Source organism: Saimiri boliviensis, chromosome 8, assembly GCF_048565385.1.
Source record: "Saimiri boliviensis isolate mSaiBol1 chromosome 8, mSaiBol1.pri, whole genome shotgun sequence".
NCBI classification, from domain to species: domain Eukaryota; kingdom Metazoa; phylum Chordata; class Mammalia; order Primates; family Cebidae; genus Saimiri; species Saimiri boliviensis.
Window position 1 is genome coordinate 68702026 of NC_133456.1, and position 27589 is coordinate 68729614.

At 44.5% G+C, this 27589-nt stretch overlaps 1 protein-coding gene across 14 annotated transcripts in view; it reads right to left on the reverse strand.

Moving 5' to 3' along the window:
* Positions 1–27589, reverse strand: part of PEX5L (peroxisomal biogenesis factor 5 like) — a 231435-nt gene that overhangs the window by 18517 nt on the left and 185329 nt on the right. For all 14 annotated transcript variants that reach the window (XM_039478913.2, XM_074404587.1, XM_039478912.2 and 11 more), the window contains one exon: positions 3828–3944. In XM_039478913.2, the coding sequence (XP_039334847.1) occupies positions 3828–3944 (117 nt within the window). The remainder of the gene's footprint in view (positions 1–3827; positions 3945–27589) is intronic.

Below are 27589 nucleotides of genomic sequence, written 5' to 3' on the forward strand. Positions count from 1 at the left end.
TTGAGAATGCATGTTTTAAAGTTAAAGGTTTTATAACTTCAAAAATTTAAAGAATACAGAATGTACAAATAATTGTCTGGTATTTTCTATGAGTATATGAATTAAACAAATAGGCACATATTACATACACAGTCTTACAGCTTAGGCCTCACTTAGATTTATATTGTGATCATTTCTCTATGTTATTAAAATTATTCCTATGGATAGATATATTTATTTACTCAATTCCCTATTGATAAACATTGAGGTCATTTAAAATTTTTTGTTATCATAAATAAAACAACGGTGAAAGCCTGATGCACAAATCTTTGTCTGAACTTACTTATTACCTTAGGGTAGACTCCCAGAGGGATTTATTAGGTTAAGGTTATGAGCTGTTTTTAAGCCCTGGATATATGTAGCTAAATTGTTTTTGAAAAAATGTGTCCCCCTTAAACTCTCATCTGAAGTATCTAAGAGATGTTATTTGTTGCAGTTTTACTTGCATAGGTCATCATAAAATCCTTTAAATTTGATAGATACAAATAAGCTAGTGTGTTGATGATGTCACTAAGGTTTAAAAGCAGATCCAGTGGAGGCCTTTGGGCTCTGTAGGTGCTGAGAAAGACAAAATCCACGATCAGCCACAAGGTCTGAGGGCTTATGTGGAGTTAGTGTGGTTACGGGGTTCATAAGTGCCACAGACCTCAGGAGCACGAATGACAGCCCAGAGACTGATGATCTGAATCAATGTCCTGTGTTCGCACTTAGCTTGGTTTCCTTGTAGAAAAGAGTTACTTTTAATGAGATGGTTGTTCTAATTTTATGAGATTACTTGGCCTATTGAGGAACAGAGTATTTGGAGGAGAGAGACATTTTAATGGCTCTGTAGATTGCAGATCGACTAAAATCAGAGACTATTCACCATCACACCCCCCATACTTAGTGTAAGAGTAAATGCTCAATAGATATTTGTTGTATAAGCAAAATATCATAAAAGTTGCCCAGAACTGAGTCTTACTGAGATGTCCTCCACCACAAAATAATAATACATCCTTATCTAAATACAGTTTTTCTTTTTCTAAATTTATTTTGATTTTTGTGGGTACCTCGTGGGTATATGTATTTATGGGGTACATGAGATATTTTGATACAGGCACACAGGCCTGCACATATGTGATATGCGTAACAGTCACGTCAGTGTAAATGGGATGTCATTGCCTCAAGCGTCTATCCTCTTTATGTGTTATGAACAAGCCAGTTACACTCTTTTAGTTATTTAGAAATGTACAATAAGCTATTGTTGACTGCGGTCACCCCATTGTGCTATAAAATACTATATTTTATTCATTCTATGTAACTATATTTTAAAAGCACTGACTCTTTAGACATGTTTTATCATTAACCATCCCCAGCTCCCTCCCCAACCCTTGCCTATTACCTCTCCCAGCCTCTGGTAACCATCATTACCCTCTATCTCCATGAGTTCAACTGTTTCATGTTAGTTGCCACAGACAGGTGAGAACAGGTGAAGTCTGTCTTTCTGTGCCTAGCTTATTTTACTTCAAGTGATGACCTCCAGTTCCATCTGCGTTGTTATAAATGACAGGGTGCCGTTCTTTTCCGTGGCTGAATATGACACTATTGTGTATATGTACCATGTTTCCTTTTCCTTTTCTTTTTCTTTCTTTCTTTTTTTTATAGACAGGATCTCATTCTCAGCTCACTGCAGCCTTGACCTCCTGGGGTTGAAGTGTTCCTCCCGCCTCAGCCTCCTGAGTAGCTGAGGACTACAGGTATGTGCCACTATGCCCAGTTAAGTTTTTTCCTTTTCCCTTTCTTGTTTATTTTTTTCGATAGAGACAGGGTCTCACTCTGTTGTTCCGGTTCACATTGCTTTTATCCATTCGTCTGCTGATGGACACCTAGGTATCCTCTATATCTTGGGTATTATGATACATACTTTCTCTAGGTAAGAAAATTCCACATCTTTCTTCAAGTTATTTATACCTAATCCTCAGTGTTCGCCCCAACCCCATGAAGTGCTTTTTAAACACATAAATGCTAGAGCAGCTGGGACTTCAGGAGTGGTTTGGCTGGTTGTTCACTGTCCTTATGTATTTGCTGGGGTCCTATCGGGGAGTATCTCTAAGGAATGTTCTGGGGACTTGACCTCGTTGGGAGAGAGTCTTCTCCACGGCATTTGTTTGCTAGCTGTATAATGACCACCTGTGAAATACGGCCCAGTCTCCACTCCACTCCCATGCACTGTATAGTGACCACCTGCGAAATACAGACCAGTCTCCACTCCACTCCCATGCACTGTGTAATGACCACCTGTGAAATACGGCCCAGTCTCCACTCCACTCCCGTGCGCTGTGTAATGACCACCTGTGAAATACGGCCCAGTCTCCACTCCACTCCCGTGCGCTGTGAAATGACCACCTGTGAAATACGGCCCAGTCTCCACTCCACTCCCGTGCGCTGTGTAATGACCACCTGTGAAATACGGCCCAGTCTCCACTCCACTCCCGTGCGCTGTGTAATGACCACCTGTGAAATACGGCCCAGTCTCCACTCCACTCCCATGCGCTGTGTAATGACCACCTGTGAAATACGGCCCAGTCTCCACTCCACTCCCGTGCGCTGTGAAATGACCACCTGTGAAATACGGCCCAGTCTCCACTCCACTCCCGTGCGCTGTGTAATGACCACCTGTGAAATACGGCCCAGTCTCCACTCCACTCCCGTGTGCTGTGTAATGACCACCTGTGAAATACGGCCCAGTCTCCACTCCACTCCCATGCACTGTATAGTGACCACCTGCGAAATGCAGACCAGTCTCCACTCCACTCCCATGCACTGTGTAATGACCACCTGTGAAATACGGCCCAGTCTCCACTCCACTCCCGTGCGCTGTGTAATGACCACCTGTGAAATACGGCCCAGTCTCCACTCCACTCCCGTGCGCTGTGTAATGACCACCTGTGAAATACGGCCCAGTCTCCACTCCACTCCCGTGCGCTGTGTAATGACCACCTGTGAAATACGGCCCAGTCTCCACTCCACTCCCGTGCGCTGTGAAATGACCACCTGTGAAATACGGCCCAGTCTCCACTCCACTCCCGTGCGCTGTGTAATGACCACCTGTGAAATACGGCCCAGTCTCCACTCCACTCCCGTGTGCTGTGTAATGACCACCTGTGAAATACGGCCCAGTCTCCACTCCACTCCCATGCACTGTATAGTGACCACCTGTGAAATACAGACCAGTCTCCACTCCACTCCCGTGCGCTGTGAAATGACCACCTGTGAAATACGGCCCAGTCTCTACTCCACTCCCGTGCACTGTGTAATGACCACCTGTGAAATATGGCCCAGTCTCCACTCCACTCCCGTGTGCTGTTTAATGACCACCTGTGAAATACGGTCCAGTCTCCACTCCACTCCCATGTCACAGGTATCACTTCTGTTGTTGGCGTATCGACAGGTCTCACATGCCTGGCTGTCAGAGCATGATGTGAGTAGCCCAGTTCTTGCTCCTAGCCACCCTCATGTCAGCTAGTTCGGGAACTCTCTAGCCAGCGGGAGGCAGGCTCTGGTCGGCTGCCACACTGTCTGTCTGAATGCTGATATCAATAAGAGCATTTCATTCTAACTTGGCTTCCTTCAGGCACTGGATAATTACATTGTCTCATTCTATCAGAATTTCTTCTAGGTCACAGCGACATTCAATTGTCTTTTTAATTCCTGTGTTTTTCACAAAATATCTATTGACTAAATCTATAAAATATGATTCCAAAAGCTAGAGAAAACTAGTTGGCATGTAAAGAAGCAGCACTGGTTACCTTCTCACTAGCCGAGATGGTTACTTGGTTCTGAGCTTCCTGGTTCTCAGATATCCAGTTCCTCCGAGCCATTTCTTCCCATTCCGCTTGCATCTTATCCCAAAACTCGGTATCTGACTGGGAGACAGGAAAAATGAACAGAGATTGATTTAAGAACATGCCACGTCAGCTGTTTGTTTTCCTAATAGATGAAAGATGCTTCTCAGGAGGAATAAAATGGTGACATCCAGTTGATCGGCATAGCTGGAGAGCTTCTGGAGTGTGCTCATGGGCCAGGGCATTGGGGTGGATTAGCTGTGGCTTTCTCCAGCAGGAAAATAACTGCCATCAGAAAGACCAGGATCACAAATGCCAAATTCAGCTGAAAGCCCACTACTTACACACAGTTCCACGTGTGGGCACTAGGCCACATTTTAGGAAGAGCAGTCTCTCCTAGAATTGCTCCTAGCGTGTGAGGAATTAACGTGACCGCTTTGGGCCTGGCCGAGCAGTGACCTGGGAAGACAGCCAGGAATGGACAAAGGAACGAAACAGGAGTTGATCCTACTGCGTGTCAAGCACTGTGCTGGCAGAACACCGAGCCTGGAGGGCCACGGTCCCGAAGCTGGGACGCGCGGGATCTGAATCCCATCTGCCTTCCAGACCCACATTTGTCAGCTTACGGCAAGCTAGGTCCACGGGTGCTGAAGAATGAGGGACCCTGGTGTGAACCCGACTGATCCTCTCCAAGGACTTTTTTTTTTTTTTTTTTTTTTTTTTTGAGATGGAGTCTCCCTCTGTCACCCAGGCTGCAGTGCAGTGGTGTGATCTCAGCTCACTGCAACCTCCACCTCCCGGGTTCAAGCAGTTCTCCTGCCTCAGCCTCCCGAGTAGCTGGGATTACAGGGGTCCACCACCACGCCGGGCTAATTTTTTTGTATTTTTAATAGAGACGAGGTTTCACCATGTCGGCCAGGATGGTCTTGATCTCCTGACCTCATGACCTCCCACCTCGGCCTCTCAAAGTGCTGGGATTACAGGTGTGAGCCCCCGTGCCTGGCCCCTCTTCAGGGACTTATGTGGCAGGATGAGTTTTTGAAAAACACTACTTCATGTCCTTGTTTCCTTGTTGTTTGCCACACATCTTCTGTAAGAGAAATCAGGCCATTTGTTCTTTTCTTCCAGGGAGGTGTGCATTCCTAGACTGAAGAAGATTTTTGCTGCAAGAGCTGTCCCTGGTGGGCCTCTATTTTATCAAGCCTGAAAAGCGTACTTTAGGTGGCCCAAGGGGCAGGAGGAAGCAGCAAGCATCTTAAAGAATTTAAGAGATACAGGGCCTGGGAGCAGTGGCTCACGCCTGTGATCCCAGCACTCTGGGAGGCTGAGGTGAGTGGATCACAAGGTCAGGAGATCAAGACCATCCTGGCTAACATGGTGAAACCCCATGTCTACTAAAAATACAAAAATTAGTCGGGCGTGGTGGTGGGCGCCTGTAGGCCCAGCTACTCAGGAGGCTGAGGCAGGAGAATCACTTGAATGCAGGAGGATGAGGTTACAGTGAGCTGAGATCGTGCCACTGCATTATAGCCTGGGTGACAGAGGGAGACTCCATCTCAGAGAGAGAGAGAGAGAGAGATTTTCCAGGTTAGGGAAAGAGAAGGAGGGTGAAGGTTCTGAGGAGTGGGAGGCTGGTGTTCAGTTTTAGCTATTTCCCAGGCAAACCAGCCTGATATCAGAGAGGATGCCCGAGGGTGTGACAGATCGGGCACACTTGAAGCCCTGTTCCACATGGCCAGGAAACAGGGCGAAATTCAAGGAACCACTTTGGACTTGGATGACTGTTAGTGGTCACCATGACAGATGGCAGGGGGTGTGGGGAGACTTAGTCTTTGTTTTCTGACACTATATAAGCCTTCCATATTTCATGCCCTAGACAAAGTTCCCTGCCAGCCTGGTAACAGAGACACTTGGAAATCGCTTAATTTTCTTAAAGAAAACAATGAGCATTTCTAGAACACCTGAATCTGGGACTGAAATTCATACTCTTTACAAATTGCACACCTCCGTTTCTGTTGTGTGAAGGTCTGTGACTTGCTGACACACCCTCATACTGACTTGAGGTCGGCCTTCCCCTGTGAACCATTCTGGTCTGCCTGGGCGGTGTTGTTCTGCAGTGAGAGCCCTTCTTCTGAGTGGCTCTGAGTGGTAATGATAACCTTATTTCTTTTAGATATAAATGTTCATGGACTAAGAACCAGCTCAATACGATTATCCCAGCCTACTAAATAAATAGTAGGTCTTGCTCCTGCTTTATTATGTCCAGAATTCCCATTCCTCCCACAGAAACGGACTCTGCCCCTTTGGCAAACGCCTCCTCTCAACAAGGCGGCAGGCATCTTGACAGCCGATGCCCATGATGCTGGGAGGACACGGAACAGCTACTAGGTATCCGGGTTCAGCTCAAAAATAAAATTCAAAATTTCTTTTCTAAGGCTTTTTCTAGTAGAATACCACACTGTACAAACAGAATTATCTCAAATATACAACAGCAAAAGCTAGATGATCCCAAATATACAACAGCAAAGGCTAGATGATCTCAAATATACAACAGCAATGGCTAGATAAAAGACTAGGAAGAAATATGCCACCATATTAATAGAAATGTGTCTTTGAATTGAAGAAATAATGGGGGATGTTTTTCCTCCCTCTTCAAACTTTTCCTGCTTTCTGAATTTTCTATGAGCATGCTTTGCTTTTATAATTAAACAATAAGGTTAAACACAACACAACAAAAATATCTTTCCTTTTTTTAAATACCTTGAAACCTGAATTATTAGATACTAACGAGTTTGGAAAAAATTTGCGGGGATTCATTTTTGAAATAGCTTTTCAAAGATGCAGGTTTAACCTGCCTGCAGTAGAAAGGAAGCCAAGTCTACCAAGTGAATTTTTATACTGTTTGCTGACTTCCCCAGACTCCCACTGGGTGACGTGAGATGCCGATGACTGCACATACTTTCCAAGGCAAATCCGTTCATCTAGTGAGAGTCCTTGGAATTTAAAGCATATTACCAGTCTTCTGCATGAAAGAATGAGAAGGATTTAATGATGTGTACATCTGAGTTACCAAAGGATGCATTACCTTTCCTGCAGCTTGAAATCAGAGCAGTAGATACATATAAATAAAGCTGCTGGGGAAAACAGACCACCTCAGCTGAGGTGGAGCTGCTGGGCTCTCACTTAATGAGATACACCAGAACTCACTGTTACCACTTAAAATGAGTTACTGCTGACTAATCAAAGTCCACAGCACAGCTTTCATTTAATTACAGAGACTACCTTTAGCATAATCAGTTTTCATCCAGCTGCAGAATCCGGACTTCATTCACATAGCTACAATGAACGCTGCTTTCCCTCCAGGATTTTAAATGAATTTTAGAGAAACCTGAAACATTTCAGTTCTAAAGATATTAAACATAACTGAGGGGATTTCATTTACTGATGATTTTCTTAGCCCTCCCGGGATTTTGGTGGATTGCTGTTCATACTCCGTGCAACAAGCTATCTGCTTACATCAGAAATAAGCTATTACTTGCCCTCCATAACCATTTCTAAGAATAGCCCTCTGATGATAAAATATCGTAGGTACTCGTAAACGCACTAGGACATGCAGCACGGTGGATGAGGACAGCGACTCTCCCCTTGGACGGGCTTGGGGTCAAATTCTTGTTCCGTCATTGCCCTTTTGTAGATATCTTAATATTCCTTTTTTTTTTTTTGAGACGGAGTTTTGCTCGTTAGCCAGGCTGGAGTGCAATGGCGCGATCTCGGCTCACCGCAGCCTCCGCCTCCTGGGTTCAAGCAATTCTCCTGCCTCAGCCTCCCGAGTAGCTGAGACTACAGGCACGCACCCCCATGCCCAGCTAAGTTTTGTATTTTTTTTTTTTAGTAGAGACGGGGTTTCACCTTGTTGACCAAAATGGTCTCGATCTCTTGACCTTGTGATCCACCCGCCTCGGCCTCCCAAAGTGCTGGGATTACAGGCGTGAGCCACCGCGCCCGGCCATCTTAGTATTTCTAAGTCTCATTTTCCGTATCTTTAAAATGAAGATATGATAGCAATTTTGGTTAGTTGTTACGACAACTAAATGAGAAAATGCATCTGTGGCATAAAGGACATGGTAGACGCTAAAAACTCTCGGCGTTCTTGCATTGTGTTTTCAAAGCATTGAGAAAAATACAGAGAATAAAACAAAAATCACCCACAACTGCAAAGCTCAAATAAAAATGCTGTGAATAGTCTGGTGTTTTAACCTGCCATGAAAACATATTATTCTTTGAGACACTTTCCTTCTCTTCATTTAAATCTTTCCCTTCCATCTAATTATTCAAAAATAGGATCAAGGTTAAGAAAACTATGGTGAAGCATCTATAACGGATTGTATGTAGCAAATTAAAATGGTGTTTATGAGCAGTTTATTAAAATATTGATAGTCCTTGAGTTATAATGTTTCTTGCTAAGTAGTATAACCACAATAATAGAAAACCAATCGCAATAATGGTCCGAGGGGTGGGGGAGACTGCAGGGAAGCCACTGTAGAACTGCTTTTATGGGGTACCCGCCCCTTTTATGGGGTACCTGTCCCTTTTTCTTGTACTTTTTACCATTTCCCAAATTTTCTATTGCTAGCATGAGTTATTTTGGTGGAAAAGTAAGATTTGGCTTAAAAAATGCTTACTTCTTTTCAATTTCAGTTCCCCCATGAGGTCTTCTTCAACATTCCTGCACTAGAGCAATCCTTTGCCTCTGAATTCCTTCATCACTGATACTCTGTGTTAGTGGTTTGAAAGAAGATATATGCTAGAAGTTGAGCAAGTTGTTTTAACTCAACTGTAAGTTATTTTTCCTCTTTTGTAAAGTGAAAAGATTGCGTTCCTTAGACAGCAGCTTAGGGTTCTCTACATGGACTGACTCAGATCAGAATAAGGCAGAAGAAGGATCTCAGCACAGAATCACATTTTTTATTTTTGAAGGGGGCTTTTAGTCTATTTACTAATCTCTAAAAATTATACTTTAAAATGTTTCCCGAAAGTACACTGGACATTAATTTCCTTCACTTTTTTGATTGTAAAACTGGAAAAAAAAGTTTTTTTTAATAAGAACCAGGGCAATATTAATTAAACATTAATTAAATTAAAATATAAAGATAAGAAAAGAAGCAATTTATTTTAGAACAGGAAAGTTTACGGGATGGCAACATATTATCAATTCCAATTCACCAGTTTATTCACTCATCTAGTTAACATAGAGCTACTTTTGATTTTGTGGTCAAACGTAAATGTCAGAAAGATCTTGGGTTTGTGCTACAAAAGAACGAATCAATGTGAGATTATGAGCCAATTCTGCCTGGGAGGTGTCTGGAATTCTTTTTGCCTACTAGACTTCCATTGATTAACTGTCACTGGATCAAAACTTGAGAAAACCAAACCACACCAACCAGGTCTGCACATACAGAAGCAAGAAGCAGTACTTCGTTTACACGGCAAGGAATGAGCACCACTATGTAAGTCTAGATTAAAAACTTGCCATGCCGGGCGCGGTGGCTCAAGCCTGTAATCCCAGCACTTTGGGAGGCTGAGGCGGGTGGATCACGAGGTCGGGAGATCGACACCATCCTGGTCAACATGGTGAAACCCTGTCTCTACTAAAAATACAAAAAATTAGCTGGGCATTGTGGCGCGTGCCTGTAATCCCAGCTACTCAGGAGGCTGAGGCAGGAGAATTGCTTGAACCCAGGAGGCGGAGGTTGTGGTGAGCCGAGATCGGGCCATTGCACTCCAGCCTGGGTAACAAGAGCGAAACTCCGTCTCAAAAAAAAAACAACAACAACAACAAAAAACAACAACAACAAAAAAAACTTGCCACAACATGATTGTGCTAAAGGGAAATTATGTGCATATCGGTGTGGGGCTTCCCTGCCCTGGGGTCCAGCAGTCCCGGCGGGCCAGTGGGAACTGTTTCTGCTCACCACATCCCGGTTGACTAAGAGCTCAGCACTAGCCAAAGATCTTACATGGCTGCCCCAGGAACATATTCCACCTGGAGCTGCCTCACAGATGAGCAGTGTTCTCACAGAGAATGGGGTAGAATTTCAACCAGTCAGAATTAGTTTGAGCTCTTAGTGCTGTGCTGGTGTCCCGTGTAGTGAGTCTCACTGACATACTGGAGTCTCTTCAGGCGTGAGGGACCTTGGGCAGGCGTAACCCTCCTGACGAAGAACAGGCAAAGGAGCATCTCACCTGCTGACACAGTCACGGGGGATGGCGAGAGCTGAGCGAGCCGGCCTCGCTTGGTTTGCAGACAGCAGAACTAGGATGCATGAATGGCAGGTCTGGGGGGACGAATTTCTATCAAATGCAAGACAAAACTGCCTGAAAACGGAATGGGCTCCCCGGCATTAGAAGTCTGCAGGGATGGAACGACCCATGCGAGGAGGGCTGGAAAGACGATTCACAGGTCGGAAGGAGATTCCACCTAAACAATTCTTTGGTCTCTAGTAACTTCGAGTGTCTCTGGTTGCAATGTTATTAATGAATTGATTTACTGAGCCAAACAGGAAGGCCCCAAAGTAGTCAAATCTCTGAGATAAACATAGATCTGTCATGCATTCCCCTTTCTCAATCTAAACAGTACAGGTCTCAGTATTGGTGAGGGCATGCTGTAAAAATAAGATTTAAATTAAAACAAAACAAAACAAAACAAAACAAAACAGTGTAGGAAGGAAAACAGATGGGTTTTGGCCTCAGGTAGAACAGGCTGGAATTCTAGCTAGGCTCCTTGTCATGTGACCTCGTGCAACTTAGTTCCCCTCTTTAACTCAGTTTCCTCATCTGTAAATTGTAAAACTTCTCTTAAGAGTGCCTGAAAGGGTTAAGTGAAACCATGCCTGTGGAGTGCTTAGAACCTGCAACATCTAAGAGCAAAGGGATCGGCGTTAATTTAATTTTATTGCTTAGAAACGAAAAATAATACTTCCCAGGTATAGAGGGAATGCAATCTCATCAACTGTGACTTGCGTGGGTCAGAAGTACTGCAAAACAAACATATTGGTACTAGCATTTAACACAGATTTTTCTGGTTGCCTCTGGGGTAGACATGCTTCTTCCTTGTTTCAATGGAGGCAGTCATCACTGCAGTTGCTGGCAGGCACCTGGGCAAATAGCCTGAGGGGCTCGCCAAGCAAGGTGCCAGCAGGGTAGCTGCAGAAATGTGAGGAGGAAAGACCGGAAAGGACGGGGAGCGGAGGAAGGGGCACAGGAGGCTGGAAATAAATGACATGAAGTGCAGTTTGGCAGAGGGAAGTCAGGAGCCATTTCTAACAGGAAATCTGAGATCGTTTTCTGTTATTTCCTTTCTCTTCCTCCTTCCCCGACAAGGGGGCAAACAGAAATGGAATATTAAAGAACAAAGAGCAAAGTATGTTGTCTAAGTAGGAAGGAGTCACCTTTGAAAGGTTTTTAGCTTATTCATTAGCAAACAAATGTCTTTGCAGAACTGGAATTTCACATGATTCCATCTGCGTTCTGGCTCCTGTGGCACTTGCCTTCACAAAAGAACGTCTGCCTGCTAACGTGCCATGGACTACGAGGAAGCTTTCTGTGCATCAGGCACGAGGTTCTGCGGGGCTAGCTTCTCAGTGGCTGCTTTTTATAGCAGGCAAGGAGGGGCAGGTCACCAGAGCTCCTTTACCACGGGCATGAGGAGGTGGCGTGTGAGGAGCTGGGCAGAGGTCCTCGGTTCAAACCTTGGCCACGCTCCATACAGTAACAGGTCACGTGATGAAAAAAGACAGCAGTCCCTGAACGGGTTTCTTTTGCTTTAGATGTGTTTAAAACTCCTGAAAACTCACCGAGAAGCTCTCTGCTCATTTTAAAGAACAAGGTAGGAGACACGTTCACTAAACCCACACTGCGTGTTTGTCACTGGGCTTTGCATTACGAGAATATTTAGGAGACTAAACAAGCCAGAGCCAACACACGGAGGTGTGGACGCTGCCGTCAGGAAGCTCAGCGGGCCGAGAAAATCAACAGAGTGGAAGCTGTCATTCAGGGCAGGGTGAACAGTAAGATGCAAAAGGAGACGAAGCTAGAGGCTCAGTCTCACACTGTTTCTGTAGTCTATTTTGATTTCTATTTTGTGGTGTTCTATTTTGGTTTCTGGTAAATGACAGAACCAGAAATGATAATATTTCATTCTGTTCTTTGACAGCACATCGCGTCTTCCCCACACGGCTGCAGCAGGTTTTCTGGTCTCCCGTCTCCGCAGCACCTTGCCCGCTCCACTGAGAGGTGGTCTACTGACCTGCCGCTGGATGCCTGCCTTGTGAACAGAACACAAGTGGAATACCCTGGCGAGCCTTTGGAGGCTAGGTCCTATCAGGTAGTACTGTTTCTGCCTGCCTCTTCTGAGGACACTTACCCTTGGAATCTAGCTACCACCTGCCAGGAAGCCCAAGCCTCAAAGAAAGGCCACGTGGAGGAGTTCCAGCCATCAACCTCAGCGATGTTTCGAGTAAGGCCAGGCATGATCCATGCATGAATTCGTTTGTGAGTGAGTGTGCCTTCAGATGACTGCAGCCTTCAAGCCACTCTGAGACCCTGTGGAACCAAGAGGAACCGTCCTCTCTGAGCTCTACCCAAATTACAGAGTTTTGGGCACCACAAATATTGCTGTTTTGAGCCACCAGTGTTGGAGTACTGCATGACACAGCCACAGTGACTGGAACATCTTTTACTGCTTTAGGCCAGAGGACTGCAGAGGGGGAGGAAGATGAGGCTTAGACAAGGGAATTTACTTTGCGGGCTTCTCTGGAGGGTTGGGAGGCCAATGAAATGCAGGAGTATCTCCCAAAAGACTGTTCTAGGGACAGAGTTCTGTGGCCAAATGAGCTTCAGCTACCTTAGGGTAAGTTTTAGGCTGCAAATTAGTAGCGCACAGGCCAGATCCGACAGAGCTCCAGTGACCAAACTTTAGTAACCTCCCCTCAGTCCTCTTCTCAGCTCGGTTACAGCCCCAGATTTCCATATCTGTCTTTGCAGAGTCTAGTTTTAGCAAGGATCCTGCTGAGTCAGTCTAGATAGAATTCCTCTCTTGATACCTGATTGCCTCTGCATCTGATCAAATCCCCGGGTGATGTCTGATCACCTGGCCTGCCTTCAGCAAACATCCTAAAAAGGTGGGCTCCAGTGAGAACACCTGGACACAGGGAGGGGAGCATCACACACTGGGGTCTGTGGGGGGGGGGAACTATGGGAAGGACAGCGGGGGGTGGGAAGTTGGGGAGGGATAACATGGGGAGAAATGCCAGATATCAGTGATGGGGAGGAAGGCAGCAAACCACACTGCCACGTGTGTACCTATGCAACAATCCTGCATGTTCTTCACATGTACCCCCAAACCTAAAATGCAATAAAATATATTAAAAAAGGTGGGTTCCACCAGAAACCCCTCAGCCCCTGAGTCCCTAAGAAGGGACCCCCTCAGTCCCTTCTTAGTGATTCCCCATTCACTGTGTCTGCTCTTCTCTGGCGGTAAATCCTGCTTGTTCAGAACTGAGCCCAGTTTTGCGCTGAGGTCTTCCCCTGCTGCTGCAATCATTTCTGAATAAAATCTGCCTTTACTGCTTTGACTACCGTGTGGCTCTGGTTTTTCTTAGCAGATCTAGCCCAGATACACGTTTTCTCCCTTCTTTATCCTGGATGAGAAGTTTCACGTGAAAACCCAGATTTCAGACATTTTGTGAATATCTGTTAACACAAGGCCCACATTCCCAGAAGCAGCAACTTTCGGATGCTACACGTGGTCTCCACCATAGTCGCCACCAGGCCCAAGCTTTACCTGCCTGGCCCTGTAGCTAACTGGGTTGCAATTTCTGGATGTAAGTAAACAGGTCCCTTACTATGTGACTTCCCAGGATCTTCATATGCTAATGTATATTTTAAATCTCTGAGGGGGATGTGAGTAGGAGTCTCCTAAACCTATTTTGCCGTGAACTATCTGCATGTGTGTGAGTGTAGTGTGTGTGTGCGTGTTCTCTAGAACATAACTTAGAAAACGTTGAGATAAAGCCTCAGTGTATGAGCATCTGAAGTTCCACAAAAATAGAGACCTTTGGTGGGCTAATTTCCGTGTATCCCGCCAGCAGCTCTCAGGGAGGGACAGGAGTCTATGACAGTTTGTTTTTGTGTGATTGCTCCCAGTGAAACTCATCTCCAGCTAGCCAGCAGGTTTTCTCATCCTCACATCTGCTGTGTGAATCAGAATTCTTCAAGATTTTGTTGCTGTTATTATTCTAGAAAGGGAAATGAAACCCAGAGTGTGGAGAAAAAAATTAAATAATTTTTGGTATGTTTCTGAGAAGAAAGCTCATTTGACATATTCATCTTCTCAAAACTAACCAGTCATTTAAAATGGCCTTTGCAACTGCATATAATTATGTATACAGAACAGACAAAGACTGGAAGAAACATGAAAAAATAAAAACAGTTAATTTGTTAGTCTGGTGGGATTTCCGGGGAGTTCCTGACCTCTGCCAACTTCTTCCAATCCCCTCTTCTGTTTGTTTTTCTGTTTCAGTTGATGCTGACATACTGTAGTTGCTTTTTAAAACTACTTAAATAAGAGAAATTCTCTGATTAAGAAATTACTTTCTGATGACCAAAAATTTATAAGTTCTATGGTTGGTTCAGGGTCTGCAAAATTAATAGCGCCAAACTGCCTTATATTGGGAACAGTGATTAAGAGCAGAATTTTGGAGTCGGATCAGGTTAGAATCTCAGTACTTCACGATGGTGTGACCCCAAACAAGTGACTGAACGTCTCTATGTCTCAGTTTCTCCACCTTGAAATGGGAATGACACTTTCCTGACATGGCTGTTGTGAGCACTGAGTGAGAAGGAATGTCACGGTCTGGCTCGGAGCATAGGAAGTGCGCACCCAGGGGCGGCATCACAGCTACAATAAGCAGCCTCGTGTCTAGGAACCAGCAGGGTCTCTTCTTCCTCCTTTCCTGTCATGCAGGCAAAAGTCAACAGAGGGGTTAGTTTAGAAGCAGTTTCCTTTGTAATATTTTTTTTTGGTGATAAAGAATTTAAGCCTGCTATATCTTTTTTTTTGAGACTGAGTTTTGCTCTTGTTGCCCAGGTTAGAGTGCAGTGGCACAATCTTGGCTCACCGCGACCTCTGCCTCTGGGGTTTGGGCAATTCTCCTGCCTCAGCCTCCCGAGTAGCTGGAATTACAGGTGCCCGCCACCACACCTAGCGAATTTTTCTGTTTTTTTTTTTGTATTTTTAATAGAGATGGGGGTTTCAGCATGTTGGCCTGGCGGACCTCAAACTCCTGACCTCAAGTGATCCACCCACCTCGGCCTCCCAAAGTGCTGGGATTGCAGGCGTGAACCGCCGCCCGGCCTTGAAGTTGCTATATATAATGCCCGTGTAGATACTACCTTTTACTTTGTGGAAATACTTTTTTCCTCTCATTCTTTTGTAATATTTGAAAGAAAAAAACCGTTTCAGTCATTTTGGGGGGAAAGGTCCAATTTAACGAATCACTTACATTGTATGATCATATTGCCCTGACATTCTGATTTCCTCCCTTTTTTAAATGACTACCTGATTGTCAAAACGGCTGACGAAATGTAAAGGCAAGGTCTAGATCTGCCTTGTTATCTCATGAGGCTACTGAGTAGGAGAACGGTTGGCGCTGAAATCACACCGGCTGACTCAACAGCAAGGCAAAGGTTCTGAAAAGCGGCAGGAGCTCCCAGCCCTGGACCTGTCCTGGTGGCATCACGTGGGAAGGACAGCATGTCTGTGCTTCCATGAGCGAATATACAGCCATCCGTGGCTACTGTGGAGCTAGGTAGCTTCAGTTACACCCAGCAATGCCTCAGAAAAATTCCAGATGGCCAAAATCGCCCCACATTTTCCTGGTGTATTATTTATTGCCCTATGAGGATTAATTTGGATGGGATAAGAGAAATGTTTTCTCTGCCCAGGATACCAGGCATTGGATCTGGCTTCCTGGCAGCAGCTGCCTCATTCCTGTGTCAAAACACAGAAGAGAGGCTCCCCAAAAACGCCAGGCCAGAGACTCTACTGGCCAGGAAGAAACCCACTCTCTGAGCACTGTTTCCCACAGATCCTGACAGGATCAGAGGAGGCTCTAGATGCACCAGTGTTCCTCTGTTTTCAGTCACTTGCTAGGCTGCACCTGCATTCATCTCTGGCGTATTATGTAAGTAAGATCACATTTGGAAAGCCAGGCATAACATTTTAAAAAAGAAATATGGCCAGGAATGGTGGCTCACGCCTGTAATCCCAGCACTTTGCGGGGCTGAGGCAGGTGGATCACAAGGTCAGGAGTTCAAGACCAGCCTGACCAAGATGGTGAAACCCCATCTCTACTGAAAATACAAAAATTAGCTGGGTGTGGTGGTGGGTGCCTGTGATCCCAGCTACTTGGGAGGCTGAGGCAGAGAATCACCTGAACCCGGAGGTAGAGGTTGCAGTGAGCCGAGATCATCGTGCCACTGCTCTCCAGCCTGGGTGACAAAGTGAGAGTCTGTCTCAAAAACAAAAAACAAAAAAAAAAAAAAAAAGAAAGAAAAGAAAAGAAAAAAGAAAAAGAAAAGAAATACATCTACAAGATTATAGTGCTTTTCCAATGTCTTCGTAAGATGGATTTTAAAAAATATGAAACCTCTTTGAGGGTATTCATAAAATTTGAAGGGTAGCATCTTCTCAGAGTAATTGTATACACCTTCACATTTAATTAATTCATTCAGCAAACACGACAGCAAGCCCACTATGTGGGAGGCAGTGTCTTAGTGAACTAGAGTGACGCTTCCTGCTGCTGGGGTCTGCAGTTTGCTGGGGCACAGACAGAGGCAATCCAGCATTATAAGGGCAGGGGCAGTGGGGGGAAAGGCTCTGGGAGAGGAGAAAACCCACCCGGCCCTTCGGAGTTCAGCAGTCTTCCTGGAAGCAGATAACATCCACTGAGACTCTACAGTTGAGCAAATGTCAGAAGGTAATGGCATGAGGAAAGAGCATTTCCAGTCGGAGGAACAGCACGTATAAAAGCCAGGAGAAGGACGACGGGACACATTTTGGGAACCGACTGTGCCGAAGCCAGTGTAGACTTCCAGGCAGAAGGATGTGGATCAGAGAAGACCTTACACTGTTACGTGAATGAGCCTGGACTCTGTTCTAAGGACAAGTGTGAAAACATTACTCAGATCTGTGTTTTAGAAAGATGGCTCTGGTTGAAATGAGGAGGACAGAATTGTAGGGGATTTCATTCCCCACACTGAAGGCTACAAGACGGCTATGAGGCTTTTACAGTCGTCGATGTAAGAGACGATAGTGACCAGGGTAGGTGCTGGCAGTGGAGAAGAAGAGAAATAGGGAGATTTGAGAGATCTTTAATAGAATCAGTAAGACTTGGTGTTTGATTAGATGTTGGGGTGGGGGATGGGGAGAGGGAGGGAGGGAGGGAGGGAGAGAGAGAGAGAGAGAGAGAGAGAGAGAGAGGCTTCTTATTTGGGGCATCCTATTCCCCACCTACCTACCCACCAACCTCCCTACTTACTTAACACCCACCCACCCACCAACCTTCCTACTTACTTATTTTGCTTTTTAGCTAATCTTCAACTGTTAAACTAAATAATGGCTTATTTGAATCGTAGCTAAGACAGAGGAGAGTGGGGAAAGGAACAGTTATTTATTTTTTTTTTCCTGCTTATTGTCTGATGGAATCTGGGCCTTAGGACACCCAGTCCAGTTCCTCCTATGGGGATGGATTGTGGCAGTAGGGCCAAAGAGAGAGAAATTAGGAAGCTATTGCAGTAATCTGGGCTTAGACTGCTTGATTACCGTGGGAATGGAGAGGAAAGGGTGAATCTAAGGTTTTCTGAGTGAAAAAATGAGAGGATTTTGTGACAAAACTGCATTCCCTCCTACAAAGAACAGCAATATTGAATATGTATAGTTTTTAAAGAGCTTTCAAGTGGCCTTAACATATTTGACCTTTACACGCTACTTGTCCAAGGCCAATAGCTAGCTGACGGCATAACCAGGGTCAGGACCCACATCTCAGTTCTTACTCCTGCACACTTTTCATTAATGCAACCTTGCTTCCCCGCGATGCTCTCTGCCTCTCCAGCCTGGTCTTTGCCTTAAGGATTGATCAATATTGTAGCTTGGCAAATATTACCTTGGTTGGAAAAAAGAGCAGAACAGAGCCCTTCCGTCTACCTCTTGTCCCTTAATTTTCTGAGACAAAGCAAGTTCATTCTGTTTAGAAATACAAGGTCAGTGATTCCACTCTCTAGCCACTTTCCTACCAAGAATGAAAGAAACGACAATTGAATGTTAAAATGGGACTGTGTCAGTTTTGGCTGTGGTTCCAAAAGAATGAAAAAAGAGAAAAAGAATGAAGCAGTAGGTAACCGACTACCTCGTCTACCTGTGCTGGACTTGCAAAAGGAATGGTGAAGCCTCTCTCTCTCTCTCTCTCACAAACATCCACCCCCACACACATACCTCTCTCTCACACACACTTCCACCCACAGTTTCTCATTTACAACATTAAAAAATTTTTCACTAATTATTTTTTTGCCCAGGCTGGAGTGCAGTGGTGCAATCTTGGCTCACTGCAGCCTCAGACTCCCTGGCTCAAGTGGCCCTTCCTCTTCAGCATTCCAAGTAGCTAGGGCCACGGGCACATGCCATCATGCGTGGCTAATTTTTCTTTTTCTTTTTTTGTGGAGACAGAATCTCCATATGTTGCCCAAATTGGTCTAGAACTCCTGGGTTCAGGCGAACCGCTGTCCTCGGCCTCCCAAAGTGTTAGGATTCTAGGTGCGAGCCACTGCACTCGGCCCAAATACAGGCTTTCAACATTTCACCTCTAACTCTGATGAAATGGCTGAAGTTGAAGGGGCCAAGGAAGAGCATTCCAGGAAAAGAATGGAGGACGTGTGTTTCTCAGGGGTCAGATCTGGACCACCAAGGAGTGAGGCCACCTGGAGCTATCTTGAATTCCACCCAGCTGCCTTCCTGGAAGGGTGGGGATTGGTGACAGTCTCACTGGAATCGCAGGAGGATATTCCCTGCAGGAATCTCAGAGGGACTCACAAAAGCAGAACATGAGAGAACGTGCTTGTGGTAAACATTCCCCAAGCTCAGAGGGCACCCAGGCTGGCTCATGACTGTGCCCACCACACAAGGCTGGGTCCCTTGCTGCCCTCACTGCTCCGGCCCTGCTGTAGAGGGCTTGGAGACCATGGCTAGTGAGCAGAGGGGGAGGGAGCAGGGTCGGGAGCGAGAAGGTCCCCTGTGCAGGGCACTAGGCCTAAAGGTGCTCCTAGCTCGGGGAGTGGGAAACTCTAAATTGTGGCCGTGACGGAGCCATACAGTTATTATGGAGGACTGGATAGCTTACTGATTGAAATGACACTGTCCTTGAGACCAACAGCGTGTATGCTTTTTATCCTCTTAGAAGGACTGGAAAGGCGATGGGACTGTCACGGGTTGAACTGGGCTCCTCACAACGATATTTTTAAGCTCTAACACCCAGAATCTGTAAGTGACTGGAAATCGCTTTTGCAGATGTAGTCCGGTTTAGACGAGGTTCTCAATCCAGTGTGGCCGATTTCCTCATAAGAAGGAAATGTAAACAGAGAGGAGACGCCACATGAAGACGCGCGAAGGCGCAGAAGGAAGACGCCCCGTGAAGGTGCAGGTGGGGACTGCAGTGGTGCGACCACCACCAAGGAACGTGCGGGGGCAGCTGTGTTCTTAGGCTATGAAGCTGAAAAAGCCACTTCCTGACCTCAAGGGCTCACAGTCACTTGGAAGGAACGGCTGGGTGCTGAAAAATATTCTGCACCGAGTCAGAAAGCGTACACTCTGGTCTTGGGGCTACCGCTCCCCTAGAGACGTGATCTCAGCCCAGTGAAATAACATTTCCTCATATCCAAATGTTTGGAAAACTCGTGTGACTTGTGAAGAGTTATACCAGAATTAGGTGATGTTATTGTTGTTGGTGTTTTTTTTTTTTTTTTTTCCTAAATAAAAAAAGTCTTCTTCTATCACTTGCATGTCCACAGAGATATGAGACAGGGCATTAGTCGGCAGTGGCCACTGCTAACCAGCACAGCAGAAACGATCTAAGTTCTGAGAGGACGAAAGCGCAATGGTGGCTTTGTCTTTCTTCTCTGGGCAGCAGAGCTCGTGATGTATTTTGTAAAAGTATTTTTAGAATCTGAAGAACATTGCTGACTCAAGAGAAATGTGAAGGTCAACAGTTGCATCTAAAGTTATGCTGCTACGACATTTGAATAATTAAAAGATTGTTTCCAGGGATAATTGTAGTCCCACATTCTAACTAAATATTTAATGAAAATAAACTGTAAACAGGCTCTGTTTTCATATGGGGAGCTCCACAGAGCCCGTTAACTGTCCAGATGGCAGGGAAGAGGATGAAAGCAGATTTAAATTAGGGATCACTGAAATCTCCAAAACCAGATTTAAAGTAGGGATCACCGACATCTTCAAAATCAGATTTAAGTGGATGTTAGGAGAATATTTTAGAGACTTCCCAAAGTGCACTGAAAATATGAGAAGAGAAAGATTTTTACTTCATTTAGGTATCTGTATTGGTATTTTTGATCAAACACTTCAGAAATTTTTTAGAAAATAACGTAGGCAAACCAAGTTCATTGTAGGCAAATTTGAAAAATACACGAACAAAAAGAAAAAATAACCTTCTGAATTTTGCTGTCTAGCCATAATCACTGAGAGCCTCCAGTCTGTCTCACTCCAGGTTTCCCCTGACACCCACACAGGAAACCTGCTGCTCATCAACTCTGAATCCCAGGCCAGTGATATAATTCTGTGAGCTGTAGTTTTCTCACGTATAAGAAGGAGTTAAAATGCTTTTTAATGCCTTAACTTCAGGAGGAACATGTTTTGTAACACTTATAAAATATTTAGCAGAGTGGCTGGAACATAATAAATGCTCAGCAAATGTTAGCTTGATACTTACGTTGTGAAAATAGAATCTTACTGTGCACATAATTTTGTAATCCTTTTTTACGGATATATTTACAGATCAATAAAGAGACCATTGATTTGGACTGAGCTCCTATCCCAGGCCCAACAGACCCAATCAAAATGGAGTGACTCATTCTAAAGTTCCAGGCCACCAAGACTCCGTTATTTATTTCACCTTTTGAGAAATCAGGAGAGAGAGAAGAAACTCTATATGCTGAAGGTGAACAACTCCATAGAAATTTCAAGGGACACGTCTCCTTCCTTATATGCAGGCCACACAGAGTTTACCGAAGTGCCTGATGCCATAGCTGCGACCTTCAAACTGCAAATCAGAGTAAGTTGCTGACTTCTGACGATTGACAGCTTTTCCCAAGACATTGGAACAAGACTCCTCATCACAAGGAGACTCTCAACTCTCCTAATGTTTCTTCACTTCCGCCTCCTTCCTTCACTTGGCAGGATAATGCTGTCACTTCACACTCAGTAGCTTCTGAGAATAACTTGATGACGTCCTGGATCCATTACGTCATCATGCCACACCCAGATCTTTAAGTAGCCTAAGAGATCCTTTCGTCCCCCGTGGCTAACTTTAGCAATGTCTCTTACATATCGTTTGTTCAGTTTGTACAAGTGGTCTCTTTTGTAGAGTTAGACTTTTAGACCAGCTTGTTCTCACTATCTGTTCTGATTTAACCCAGTCACGGGAGGCTAAATAGTGGAACTGCTACCTCTAGTAGAAATCTGTGCAGTTGCTGGCACTTCTTACTGCACATGGAAAAATCCATTGGGTATTGTCAAAACTCCATTATAAAAATTAATAAGATCGATGAGATTGTGCATGTAATAAAAGTGTTCGGAGCCCAGAGCTCAGGGCTAATGCTTGCATTAGTCCCCTGGACCCATGCTATGTATATATATATATATATATATATATATATATATATATATATATATATACCTGCCTCGTTAAAACAGGTAGACTCCTCATCTGGTTCACAGTTTGATCTATCAGATTTTAGCTGATTTGGTTCGTGAGGCCCTGGCTAAGGAGTGCAGTCCAGACCCCCAGTATTATCCTCCCGAATGCGTGCTATGGTAGTCCTCAAGCAGGCTGCATTCTCCGGAGAGTTTCACATGTTTGCATGTAACCATCCATCAAACATCTACCTTGGCCTTCCAGTGTTTGTTGAAAAATCATTTTTTATACATAGATTGTTAATAAAGACGTTATGTATCTTTCCTTTCCAGAATAATCTTAAAATGGTTTTGAAATTCTTCAACATTTCTGGCCTTTTAATGGCATTTGTTCTTATTAGCTAGTACTAACAAAGATTTTTTTCCACTTATGTTTTTGTTTGTTTATTTCAATAGCAATTTGAGACAAGGGAATTAAAAACAGGTTAAAATCAGAGAACTCATACAATTCAGATTTCAGAAAATTAAAGTTTCCATAAGTTGCATTTACCTTGGTTGCACTGGGCTGCCTTTGCACACTGATATGTCCTCAAAACACATACATTCAATTTCAAGCGTATGAAAGAGTTACGGTGACCTTTACTAAGCTTCTCTTAAAAAAATGTCAACAGTCACTTTTTTTAAAGCCAAAAATTCATTTGCTTCTGATAAGTTCTGTGAGTTTGACTAAAAATTAAAAGGTTTATGCTGGATGTGGTGGCTCACGCCTGTAATCCCAGCACTTAGGGAGGCCAAGGCCGGTGGATCACCTGGGGTTGGGAGTTGGAGACCAGCCTGGCCAACATGGTGAAAACCCATCTCTACTTAAAAAAAAAATAAATAGCTGGGCATGGTGGCATGTGCCTATAATCCCAGCTACTCAGGAGGCTGAGGCAGGAGAATCACTTGAACCTGGAGGCGGAGGCTGCAAGGAGCTGAGATTGGGCCATTGCACTCCAGCCTGGGTAACAGGAGTGAAACTCTACCTCAAACAAACAAACAAACAAACAAACAAACAAACAAAAGAAAAGATAAGAAAAAAGGTTGAGGTTGTAGCCCTACATCTTTTATCAGACCTGGGACGTCGTATGCACATGACATCACTATCCTTGTTGCTGCAAGGCTTGGGTTTGAATCTTGACTGCTGTCTAATAGCTGTTAGAATTATTTTGAAGATTAAGTAAGATAGAAAAGGTGTGTGCCAAACAGCACAAGCATGACAAATAGTAGATGCCTGAGGCTTGGAGAGGATGGTAGGAGAAGAGCAAGTGAAGATATTTCTCAAAATAAGACATTTTAAAAAGAAAGACTTTAGCCATCTATTGATTGTTTTTACTTAAGAAAGAAACATTTTATATACATATATACTAAAATATTACCTTTTTCCTCAGTGTTCTGACATAGCTTGCTCTCTAATGACAGGCTTTTAAGACAAAAAAGTTTCCAATACAGGCTGTTAAATGTATTCATTGCTACGGAGACCACAATCTCTAAACTAATCGAATCCAGACTTTGATAAAGAAAGTCTTTCTCATTTGAGAAAGAAAAAAATCCACATTTTTTCCAGTAGAAAGAAGAGAGGATACATTTTGCAGGTGATATATGAGATGCAATGTTATTGATTTTCCTTTCCATTTGGCCTTGAGGCAAGGAAATATAAGGGTTTGACTCTAAATAAAGAGATTCAAGAAAAATGCCAGTTCTAAGAAGATGATTCAAATTTATTTACAAAATTAGGTATGGATTAAAAAACAGTGACATAAATTAAAGGTTTTCAACTAAAGACTTAATTGTTCCCAGGCCTTTATATTCTTTTTCTTTAAATATACGGTAATTCAGCTTCACATTTTTCAAATGGTGACAAAAATACCAGTTGTATTATTAGCTAAAAATGACATTAAAGATGAGTTGAGACCCACTTCTCAGTCAGCGTTTTACGAATGTAATTGCTGGATTCCAAAATAATAAACACTGTCACTTGGTCAACTTTTTCCAAAGGAAGTAAGACAGAAATGTCACATTGAGTGCTAGGCCATTAAATCTTAACCAAATGTAGCTATTGTGCTCAAGTCTTGTACTGAGAAAAGGAAATAGGATTCTTCTGATCCATTCACAGAAAGCTGAGTTCTATTTTTCAGTGCCTTCTGTACTTTTCCTTCACTTGCATTGAATAGTCTGTGATTATCTCTCTGCGCACCATTCCAGGGAATGGAGATACAGCAGGAAACCAGGCAAGGCTTCCTGCTCCCTCAGAATTTCCAGTCCGGGGAAGGTTATTACAATAAAAATACACAAATAAATGAATAATATAATTTCAGATAGTTATTAGCACTGCAAAGAAATAATTATTAGAATAATTATAAAATTTTTTTAAAGAAAAGTTGATGAAATAACACTTCTCAAAGAAGGTACATCTGAGACGACACCTAGATAACCTGGGGAACAGCTTTCTAGGCGGAAGCTGCAGAGATGAGAATGAGCCTGGACGGTGGAAGGGTAGAAAGGCCAGTGTGGAGACGGAGGAGACAAGAGGAAATGTCAGCGGGGCCAGGTCACATCCCACGGGCCGTAAGAATTTTGCATCTTATTTCATTTGTAATGGAAAACTATCATCGAGTTTCATTTGTTTTTTTGAGTTGGAGTTATGCTCTTGTTGCCCAAGTTGGAGTGCAGTGGTGTGTGTGATCTCAGCTCACTGCAACCTCTGCCTCCTGGGTTCAAGTGATTCTCCTGCCTCAGCCTCCTGAGTAGCTGGGGTTATAGGCGAGCACCACCATGCCCAGCTAATTTTTGTGTTTTTAGTAGAGACGGAGGTTCCATCATGTTGGCAGGCTGGTCTTGAACTCCTGACCTCAGGGGATCCACCCACCTCGGCTTCCCCAAGTACTCGGATTGCAGGTGTGAGCCACTGTGCCTGGCCTATTGTCAGGTTTTAAGCAGGGAAGTAATAGGATCTGATGTACACTTGGGGAAGAGACCTGGAGTGCTGTGGTGAGCGGGGACTCTAAGGAAGCAGGAGTGAAAGCTGGGAGACAGAGCAGGAGGCCATAGCAGGGGTTCAGGCCAGAGATGCTGCTAAAGTATGGAATAAGGTTTGAGCAGGTGGTCTGATGCCATTAGTTTGGAGGTCTTTCCAACAGGACCTCCTGCGGAATTAGCTGGGAGCCTGAAGGAAAAGGCAGGGCATCCTCCAGGACTACAATGTGAGAAGATCATGGCGCAATTACTGAAGTGCGGTAGGGATTGGTGGGGATGGAAAACCAAGAGCAGGGTTTTAGATATGTCAACACAAGGAAGATTAGACACCCAGGTAGCAGTATTGGCAGGCAATGGGATATTCATTCAATTTTGGATCTCTGAGGAGAGGTCAGGGTGGAAAAACCAGATTAAGAGCCATCAGGATATTTAAATCTATGGGACTGAAAAGAGATGGCTAAGAAGAAAAGGTAGATGGAAAAGAGATACGTGTCAGGGAGCCAGAAAAGGAGACAGGGAAGGAACAGCCAGTGAGGTGGGAGAAAAGCCAGGACCTAACACAGGCGTCCCCAAACTACGGCCCGCCGCATGCGGCCCCCTGAGGCCATTTATCCGGCCCCCCGCCGCACTTCAGGAAGGGGCACCTCTTTCATTGGTGGTCAGTGAGAGGAGCACAGTATGTGGCGGCCCTCCAACGGTCTGAGGGACAGTGAACTGGCCCCCTGTGTAAAAAGTTTGGGGATGCCTGACCTAACACAACGCATTGCCTGGCCCAGAGCCCACGTTCCACTCCAGTCTGGGGAAGGAAAGCTTGAATCATCCGGTTTCTGCCTTCTCTGCCTGCTTCTCCGTCTGATCTCCCGACACCCGCAACCCAAACCTGCATTCGAACCACACACTCATCTGTGCCTCTGTACGTTCTTCACTCTGCTTCGAATCTTTCTCTTTCCATTCTGCTCCCACTCCCTATTCCAAATGTGTGTGTGATGCCTGTTTTGCCTTCAAGTATCAGATTCCATGGGAAACCTTCTGTCTGTGTAGGGCCAGGTGAATCCCTTCTCTATGCACTCCGAGGACCAGGGGCTTACTTGTGTTATAGCACTTAATATGCTGTATTAGGATTCCTAGTTATCTTTATCTGCTACCAGATTTTGAGCAAGTTGAGGGCAGAGATGGTGTCTCTTATTTCTTTTTCTTTTCTTTTCTTTTTTTTTTTTTTTGAGATGGAGTCTTGCTCTGTCTCCCAGGCTGGAGTGCAATGGTGTGACATTGGCTCACTGCAACCTCTGCCTCTGGGTTCAAGTGATTCTCCTACCTCGGCCTCCTGAGCAGCTGGGATTACAGGCACATGCCACCATGCCCAGCTTTTTTTTTTTTTTTTGTAGGGGTGGAGTTTCTCCATGTTGGTCAGGCTGGTCTCGAACTCCTGACCTCAGGTGATCCACCTGCCTCAGCCTCCCAAAGTGCTAGAATTACAGGCATGAGCCACCATGCCCTCCTTGCTGTCTCTTATTTCAATATCTCTCATGCCTAACCTAGGACAGATGACAGTCCCTTAGCAAGTACAATGCTAGTTAAACAAATGAATGCCTGATTAAATTTTGGGAGATTAATTCATTCAACTTCTTAAAGTACTTGAAGTTGTTTTCCCTCACCTATGTATCACACTCAGATTCTATGAGTAGGTTACTGCCTCGTTTATCAACCCAGAACAAAGTAGCGTGTTCTGGTAACATGCTGAGAGCTTCCTATTTGGTGCATATTTTCCTGAAACAGAAGATGCCTTCTGTATGTGTCATATACATATTTCATACAGGAGAAACCTCCTTCAACAGAGCTTTAGAAATGTATCCATTTCGCCACCACAAATTAGATGTCACTGGTATCCATGAGATAAATAGCGTTCAGCATGGTTCAAGACATGCCATAAATGTTCCTTGGCAGTCAGCATAATTTACTGGATTTATGTAAAATGTTCCCATTCCTTTGAAAATACTCCAAAGGTCCTGTAAAAATCATGACATGGCCCAACAAACTGGAATAATTTTACTGGATCACAATGCTGCTCAACTGATCTCATTTTAACAATGAGGCAATATTGTACCTGCGCCAGCTGTTCAGAGCTGCTGCCTTCTAGCCTGCTGGTGCTCAGGCACAGGTGTGGCACAGCTGTGCTGCGGAACCACGGCTTTCCACGCACTCCGACTGAGTTAGGGCCCTGCCATCAAAGTTCTGTAACTAGGACAGGTAACTGTTCCTAGTTTCATTTGCAAATGAATGGACACAGCAGGACGTCAGACGGGTTCACATCGAACGGTCATAAATATACAAAGAACAAATTTAGCCTCAGAGCTAGTGTTAGGAGCTAAAACAGGAAGCTGTCTGATAAAAATTTTAAAAGAGGGCTTATGTTTATGTCATCCATCCTTCCTGAGTCTTGGTACAATTGTAAAGAGCATCAAACCACATTTTTTTTTTTTTTTTTTTTTTTGAGATGGAGTTTTTGCTCTTGTTACCCAGGCTGGAATGCAATGGCGCGATCTCGGCTCACCGCAACCTCCGCCTCCTGGGTTCAGGCAATTCTCCTGCCTCAGCCTCCTGAGTAGCTGGGATTACAGGCACGCGCCACCATGCCCAGCTAATTTTTTGTATTTTTAGTAGAGACGGGGTTTCACCATGTTGACCAGGTTGGTCTCGATCTCTCGACCTCGTGATCCACCCGCCTCGGCCT